At 26.6% G+C, this 9,110-nt stretch overlaps 1 protein-coding gene across 3 annotated transcripts; it reads left to right on the top strand.

Moving 5' to 3' along the window:
* The first annotated feature begins 88 nt into the window (after window positions 1-88).
* Window positions 89-5,267, top strand: LOC105248053. 3 transcript variants are annotated; one of them, XM_020026489.2, is made up of 6 exons: window positions 2,553-2,749; window positions 2,999-3,061; window positions 3,208-3,270; window positions 3,347-3,460; window positions 3,971-4,366; window positions 4,901-5,267. In XM_020026489.2, exons 1-5 carry the CDS (start codon window positions 2,669-2,671, stop codon window positions 4,355-4,357), a joined length of 708 nt encoding a protein of 235 aa, XP_019882048.2. In that variant the 5' UTR covers window positions 2,553-2,668; the 3' UTR covers window positions 4,358-4,366; window positions 4,901-5,267. The 3 variants fall into 3 exon arrangements, with proteins under 3 accessions (XP_025263590.1, XP_019882048.2, XP_025263589.1); XM_025407805.1 differs by lacking the exons at window positions 2,553-2,749; window positions 4,901-5,267 and adding an exon at window positions 89-240 and having other exon boundaries at window positions 3,971-4,433; XM_025407804.1 differs by lacking the exon at window positions 4,901-5,267 and having other exon boundaries at window positions 3,971-4,433.
* The last annotated feature ends 3,843 nt before the right edge of the window (window positions 5,268-9,110 follow it).

Genomic DNA, 9,110 nt, shown 5'->3' on the forward strand with positions numbered 1-9,110 from the left:
CTTGTCGAGGGAGGAAGATCAACGGAGAAGCGGATAGGATATAAATTTTGCGTCCATAGATTTATTAAATATAGAGAGCTTTTTATCCCGTCTAGAGATCCCTGCGTTCGAGATAATTAGAGATAAATAGTAAATTTTTTCCTCCCTTGCGCACGCGCATTCGTATGTTTTTCTTGACGGACGCGCGATCGCCCGAGGGAGGAAATTGTGCCTTCTTCATCACATTTATTTTGACACTCAGTAAGATATATATATATATAAAGCTCTGTCTATATTTAATATAATTATGATTTTACTTCGGCTATAGACGTAGGAAATTTTATTCTTGTAATTTTTATTATTTACTTTATTTCTTTAAAAGTAAATTTATTTTATTACAAGTTTTATTGAAAGTAAATTTTATTTTTTTAGAAATTTTATTAATTTTATTATAAGTTTTATTTTCTACGTCTACAATTTTAAATATTTGAAGGCCTTCTACTCCAAATTTATATCATTAAATATTTCGAGATAACAATTAATTGTCACGCATTTAGCTATTATTTTTTAGAGATGTCGATACCGAAAATAAATTAATTTAGAAACTAATAAATTTAGAAATTAATTTAGAAATTATTCTTGTTAATATTGAATCAATAGTCAATATATTGAATAATTATTATTTCTTATATAAACTACAATAATCTTTATTATGATTCTTTATCTTTCTCCTTCCACAAGAGGGAAAAAAATAATCTTTGAACTCTGAACTAGTGCAGCCAGTTAAATAGATAGACGGATCTTTAAAAACATTCATAATTACATAATGCATATGCGTAAAGAAAATTGACCCAAATTTACTATTACGTTACATATTTATTACAATTATATTAAACGCATCTCTCTAATCCATTATGATTAGACAATTTTTTTTTATGTATGTGCATTATGCAAGTTTATTTGTATCTGTTTTAAACTTATCGATCAATCTTCAGAAATATTCATTTTTATGATTGTTTCAATTATTCAAAAGTATTCATTCGATATTTTGTTCATATTTTTTCAATTCGATATTTTTATATCGAAGTGAAAAAATATTGAATATTTGATAAATATCGATAAGTATCTCTAATTGTTTTCCTCGACATATCATTATTACGGTGTTCTGTCATTCAAGATGTATCTTCTCGTTCGAATCGCATCACTTGAATGACAGAACAACATAATAATGATATGTCGAGGAAAACAATTAGAGATACTTATCGATATTTGATATTATAGTAGGGCAAGACACTCGAAACATCATCGAATTTTTTTCCAAAACTTAATCGCGACAAGTATTAGGAAATAATTTGATACAATCGTTATATTTAATAGTTAGTCAACTTTCGATAAACAACATATAGCTATTGCATTGATAAATCTATCGAAGCGTATTTCTTGTGTATTTCTTATTCATTCATTATTTCAAATACGAATAGAAGCGAGAAGAATTTTATTTATTAACGAAAAAGTTTTAAATTATTACATCGTTGCGATCTTTATCAATAATAACTATAACAATGCTTAGAATCAAATACACATTTCGACTTCATTTTGAATTTTTCACCTAAATTTAATTGCCCAGATTGAGATTGCGCAGTAAATCGCTAAGTCGAGTGATTAATGTAACAAAAAGCTTTGTATAATATATTAATTGTTTAATAATTAATATATGTATAATTTAAATATATTAATATATAATTATTTTATATTATTTTATATTATATATTATATAATATATTATATAATATAATATATAATATAAAATATATATTTCGTGCACACATATTTTAGTACATAAAGTATTTCGGCAAAACGAATTAACTCGTGTTCGGCCTTGACACACATAGCATCCTATGTTTATATGACACGACCTGTTATCATTCGTTCGTCGATAGTAAAGCACTCGAGAGCACTAAAATACGGATACATAACATTAAATATATTTCGATATTATAAATGTAATTTGTTATTTGGACTTGGATTGTTTTACTAATTTAAATGTAATTTGTTATTTGGACTAAAAAGGCGCAATAAAACAGGAATCATAGGATCGAATAATAACTAAAAATCTTGATGATAAATGGTTATAATTATTAATTAACAATTTTAACGATTAATTTATAATTATCAATTACCAATTAATTGCTAAACTTTCAATAAACGATAAACCGCGATGACGATTTTCATCACATACTTAGTGCGATTTATTTATTCGAAGTAAGGATTTATTATTTTAAATAGAAATTACAAGTTATAAATTAATAAATATTTTGTTACAATCTTTAATATATTTTATCTGATATTCACACAAAATTTTTCACAGATCTAAATATAATTTCAGATTGAAACTCTATAATAAAATAAATAAATATATTTATAATTATATAATTTAGAAAAAATAAATTTATTATAATTATTAATTATTAATTTTTGTATTTATTAATATTAATTATATATATTCAATTTCTCGCTATAATTCGTTTTTTATTATCTTCACTCAACTTCAGTTGAGTCTGGAATTTTTGGCAGATCATTATATGAGAAAAAGAAAATTTCTGAGCCGTTATTTCTTGGTGTTATTTGATCATACGATCTTAATAGTTAAATTTTTGCTTAAAATTATTTAATTGTAACAACGATAATTATGTATCTGATATATCGCTTTTTTACCAGTGTAATTTTTGCAATAATAAATGCGACTATCATGTTGTATATGTGTCAACGAGTAAGTTGCAATCATTTTTATACTTCAAAACTATAAAATTTTTGAAATAAGAGGATATTTTATATTCTTTTTATTGAGATAAAAACTGAGATCTAGATTTATATCAAAATAAATTTAAATTGTATATTTTAATAGTAATGGATAAATTTATTTAATAAATATACTTAATATTTACAATAATGCTTGGTAATATAAAAAGTATATATAATAATAAAAGTATATATAATAAATATTCGTAACATTTTTCAGTTTTATCGAGTGATGAGAGCACATTATCAAATTATGGCTGAAGCTGAGAAATTCAATTCGATCGTAATATATATTCTACCAAAGCAAATGATACATTAATTTCTCCTTAATTTAAATTAAGATTAAAAACGTATATTTCAAGTAATATTGAAATAACGTTAATAAATAATTTTATCAATCAATAATGTTAATAAATAATTTTATCATAGGTTTCTGAATCACGCAAGAGTCTCGATTATATCAGCTTGAAAATATCTCAAGGAATGGATCAGGTATTTTAAATTAAATTATCTCTACAATTGAAAGAATAGTACGACACAGTAATATTTGATAAAATTGCTTGTGCAGATGAAGGAGGACATCGCCAGAGAATTATCTATTACCGATCATTTAACGAAGCTTGGTTCGAAAATAGGATTGCTGCTGCAACGTTATTTGGAGTTGGAGGAAGGATTGATCGAGGTATAAACAATAAACACAGAGAAAAACATTTAAGTTTTCTTTTCACTTTGAGAAATAAAAAAACCTTTCCTAATAATGTATAAACTTTAAATAAACTTTAAGTTATAAACTTTAAGTTGTAAACTTTAAACTAATCTAAAATTTTAAACTCTCAATAATTATAAAATATTGTAAAACGTACACACACATTCCGGAAAATATTACAAAATTATTTGATTAAACTATATATTATATATAAATAAATTAAATTAAAATTAAAATTAAAATTAAAACATTTCCTTTTACAAATTTTCTGTTCTTTTAAAAATTTTATTAATTATATTTTAGCTAAGTATTATATACTATATATACTACCGTTATTTTTAAATCAGAATTATCATGAAAAGTAAGGAATAAAATTTAATTTCAGAATCCATTTTCTCCTCAGCTATTTACGTAAAGAGGTCATATATTTAAATAACCCACAATCTATGTTATAACTTAATTAACGATTCCGTGTCTCTTTGTCAGTTGGTGCGAATGAATCACAACACTAAGAATGCACGAATCGAGACACCAGCTGATATCAACGAGGAAGTCAAGAATATCCTTGCAGCAACAAGGAAGAAACAATCTCAACAACAGCAATCCGATCATTCGCGAACGTCAAGGAAATTGCGGATCTCGACAAATACTTCTATAGGATTAAAGGAACCACATAATCCAATCACGAGTTCAAAGTTTCTCACGTCGCAGTCGTACGATATTACCGATCTTTCGAACGTAACGATGTCTGAGAAACAGGAAAGGCCACGTACGCCCATTTATCCGGAAGTGCAATTGTTGAACGATTCGAGACCAACAGAAACTTATACAAAACCCATTGGCTTCCGGCCGTCCTGGAAATGCGAAACTTAAAGTCGCTAGGTAAATTTGTTTTGTATTCTCTTAGTTTCTTTTCCCGGTGGTTGTCTGCGATTTAAAAACAATAAACGCACAAAAAATTATATAAAATAAAATATAAATAAAAAAAGTAAATAATGTAATCTATTCGAAAAGTCTTAGTTTTAATTCTTTTTAAAATCTCGGAATTATATATATATGTGTGTGTATATATGTATACACGAATATGTGATATGAGAGAAATAATGACGATTGAAGACGACATAAAAAGATTGTAAACGTCATAGTTTTACGAAATTATTTTTTATTAAAAAAAGTTACCTAATATTGAAAAATATAGACTATGTTGTATCACATAGAAAATAACTGCATAAAACTATGGATTTTATTTTATTTTTTCTTCCAGATGAAAATAAGCTGTTAGAAAAGTAGTATTTCTTTTGAGACCTTATATACATATTTAATTTTAGCAATCTTTTTATATTGTCTTCAATCAACCAGTTAATTATCTTTCTTTATTTATTTAGTTTTCTTTATTTAGATAGCACATTTTTACAGAGTGACAGTATACGAGTAGAGAGGACAAACCGCATAATACATTTTATATGATCTTTAATCGATCAAATTTCGTCAAAGTGACGGTTTTAAATTGTTTTAATTTAGAATTAATCACGAAGAAACATGCTTTGCACATAAAGATTGCGTGAGTATTTTTTTATGCCATCGAGACTTTCTCAAATTTATTCTCTCCAAAAAGTATCATATTCCATTACTTTTACATCTCTTAAACTCTTAGAATCTGAGTATTTATTTTTGCGCAATATAATTCCACAATCCATACATTGATTTAAGAATTAGTATATACAATTAATTACACAGTAACAATATATACACGCCGTACATATCAGAATGTAAATTAGTTATATTTTGCGACACAGCGTGTTTCAAAGAGTCGTCGAAGATTACAATAGCAGGAGTATATGTAAGAGCTTCTTTGGAATAAAAATCCGAGTATATTAACAATTATTTCGCAATCAACAAATGGCGATTAATTTTTTCGATTAATTTTAAAAATTTATTCAGTAAAATCTGTTATAGATTTAATCAAATAAAATAAGCCTTTTATATATTTTTCTATTTTTCATTTGGTCCATATATTTTATTTATAACTGACAGAATATGCATTAGTTTCCAAACTAATGCATATTCTGTCAGTTATACATTTTATGACAAATATAAACTTGATTTATATTTAACAAAATTTTTGTAATAGGCCTTCAATTATCGCAAACATTAAAATTTTTTGCTATTAGAAATATCTTAAGGACATACTGTATAGTATTCAAAAAAATATATTTTTTATAAAAGTTTAAAATTAATCAAAACACATAAAAGGCTTATTTATTTATTTTTAGAATTTGCAAAAATTTTATAATTTTTTAAATATTTCAATAAGTTATTTCAATAACTATAAATACTTTTCAATGAAATAATCGCCATTTTTCTGCTAATTTAATTTCTGGAATTTGTGATTGAAAATACATCCAGTAATTCTAAACAAAGAAACTAAAAATTATATTATATAACGATCTTTCAGCTGGATATCCATGATTAGAAGAATATTCAATGATGTCACGAGAAAAACAATCTCACGAATAATTATATTTCACATCGATTAAATTCGTTCTTAAACATACAACCATTAAAAGGCAGCAGAAGAAATAATTTTAATTTGCAAAGTTGAGTTAATTTTGTCGAAATTTCACGTGTTGAAATTAAATGAATTCTCTGAAAAATGCGGAGCGAACGTGCGCGATTCGCGTGTCAGCAATGTCTCTCGCGCTTTTCCTTACCCTTTGCCCTTTCCTCGCGCCCTTTCATCCCGCTATTCTCCCCTCTCGTCTCTTGTATCCCGCGCCAATTAACGTCGCTGCCTGTCCGCAAGGTAATTATTGAGCCTCTTGACGAATCCGTTCCAACCGACTCGATCGATCTCGTCGATGTTTCGTTTGAAGAAGCTATCGAACGCGGTATCGATCTCGTCGATATTCCTCTTGGGGAAACGATCGAACACCGATCGGTCGATCTCGTCGAAATTACCTGGCCGTATGTTCATCGTGCCGAGTCGCCTGCAATAATGTTATATAACAGCATGTATATATTTGTGAGATGTAATTTGTTTATTTAACATTTTGCTTTTTAATTGAATGTAATATGAGAAACAGAAATGGATAAATTTTTTTTATTTTTTAAGAAAGCGATAGAATTTCAAAGAGATATATATATTAAAAAATACAATTTAAATGGAATTTTATCGGAACACATTTCTTAAATCAGAAAAATAGCTTAAGAAAAATCATAGCATTCTATATTTCTTTCAAGATTTATTTAATAAAAATTATTATTTATAAAATAGCGCGTACAAGTAATCTTGCAATGAATGCGGCAAGTAGTTATGATCGGAAATATTCAGACGAGGAGTTATTGCTGGAATTGATCAGACATGATGAAGGAAATATCGACTCTTGTAGTCAGACGCGAGAACCGAGATATAATCGCTATTGACGTACAATTCTTTTTTTTTATTCTTTCAGCGAGATCAAATAAACGTAATTGAATACCTTGTAATGGTATTCTGATATCCGGAACTTGTGAAATTGGCGGCATTAAACGAAAGAGCGGTAAATAGTACAAAAAATTTTATCGGAATGTTATCCGAAATAGCGATAATTCGAAAATTGGAAAAAGAAGAAACTTTTACAAATGTATGGCAATAGAGAAACTTTTACAATTAGAATATTTTGGAAGCTAAAAATGTTATTTAATAAAAAAAGTCTTTGTAAAACAGGATATCTTTTTTTAAGTTTTTCTTTTTTATCATTGAATAAAACTTTTGTTGTCGCGAAAAAGATTATAATTACACGCATTTCCTGGTCTTCTATTTTTTTTTTGCTAGATCAGGTAATGTAATCGAATATTTATAGCGATACCCATCGCCTGTGAGAACTTGAGCGAAAAGGCAATGATCAAGTTTACATTTGTGGTACAGAGGCGATCGAAAAAAGCGAATTTAATAAGAAAAGTGAACTCTTGCACGTGACCCCTCAATAAATGACACGTGAAACTTTTGCCATCGGAACATGTAAAAAAATATGTAGAAAGGTGACGAGAGATCGGGGAAGAATAAAACGTGACGAGCTCTACGTATATAAGTCAAACAACTGGCAATGTAATGGTTTTTTTTATTTCGTCGAGAATAATCTCGATCGAGTAAGGAGAAATCACATTGCAGTTTCCTTGAAAACAAATTGGGAATAAAAATAATATATATACGCGTAAAAATAAAAAAAATTGAAAAAGATATCTTTATTCAATAAAGTGCATTCAAAAACACAAACTCAAAAGTGCATTCTACATAGAAAAAAATCATGTCTCTTTGAAAGAGAAATAAAATGTTTTTTTAAATGCTCAACACATTTATATGCTAAAGTTAATAAAAATGCGCAAATTATATAAATCGAGTACCTGTTAATTCGCGACTCTAATTTACAAGTTTGAATTATAAATAATTTATAAGTTTAATTTATAAGTTTAATTCTGTGAAATAGCTTTTCTGTTTAATTTATCGCGCAAATTATAATTAAATCTGCATTATATTCCGCTTAAATAGTTTTCTTTCGAGAAACCGTTTTACCTGTTTGATTTTCCATATTTGTTCTTTTGGCAATCTTTGGAACTAATTTCCAGTTATTCCGATTGTGCCTTGAGAAATATTAATGTAGACAAACGTACGCGGAAAAAATTTATTAATTTTGGTTATAATTTTGATTAAAAATAAATTAATACATACAAGTAATTTCTGTAAAGAAACTTATATATATAATCCTTTAACGTATTTTCTATAAAAAAACATATATTATAAATTTATATATATAATCAAGAAATAATGTCTTTTCATTTGATTAATTATTTTATAAATCCTGAAATCTTTTACAATCTAATGTTTAATAAAGTACGAGACAGATTAAAAATTTATTTAATGAAAGCCTGTCGCTTTTAGATGAGTTCGCATTTTATCATCAGATATAATATGTGAATCAATAATAAACTTTACCTGAGAGGTGCGTATCTCTTGTTTTCACCAAAGGTTGTCCCAGATAGCGAATCCAACCCTCGACGTATTTGTCGCAGTGGATGGCCATTTAAATTGCGACTGCCTGCATCTTGAACATTTTAAAAACCTGTACTAGGTTTACGTTGACTTTAATGAAAGACTGGATAAAATATTATAGAAAAGACACGAATATCAAACAATTGGAAAAAGTATACATCTAGCTATACATATGTAGATAAAATGTTTATTATTCTTTCTGCTGTATATTTGATAAAATAGAAAAAATATAAAAGAAATAATATTAATATTTGAATGCATTTCTGTAAAATAATCAGTTAGTCATTCAAGAGTTGTTATGACGAGGTAATATACTTGTTACGCATTTGTGAATCAAATATGCCTATGCAAATATGCTTGAAATCAAAAGGTTTTTAAAAGCAACATACAATTAATATTTTGAAAGAAAAATATTCTCTCTTAAAATAATATAAATTTAAACTTTGCATATTTTTTAATAATATATTATAGAATATTTATTTTTTAATTCAATATTTTATATATAAAAATAATTTTAAAATCTGCAATTCTAATATATATAAAATTGGACATATCTTGTTTCTATAAAATATGTATGTATGTATGTGTGTAAAAAGA

The sequence above is a fragment of the Camponotus floridanus genome, unplaced genomic scaffold (genome assembly GCF_003227725.1).
Source record: "Camponotus floridanus strain SB8 unplaced genomic scaffold, Cflo_v7.5 scaffold19, whole genome shotgun sequence".
Taxonomy (NCBI): domain Eukaryota; kingdom Metazoa; phylum Arthropoda; class Insecta; order Hymenoptera; family Formicidae; genus Camponotus; species Camponotus floridanus.

Excerpts from the sequence above, each read along its gene's own strand:
- LOC105248053 (XM_020026489.2), top strand. The coding sequence starts at position 2,669 with ATGTATCTGATATATCGCTTTTTTACCAGTGTAATTTTTGCAATAATA. Across the intron at positions 2,750-2,998 it reads TGTTGTATATGTGTCAACGA|TTTTATCGAGTGATGAGAGC; the intron begins GTAAGTTGCAAT and ends AACATTTTTCAG. Across the intron at positions 3,062-3,207 it reads CTGAGAAATTCAATTCGATC|GTTTCTGAATCACGCAAGAG; the intron begins GTAATATATATT and ends ATTTTATCATAG.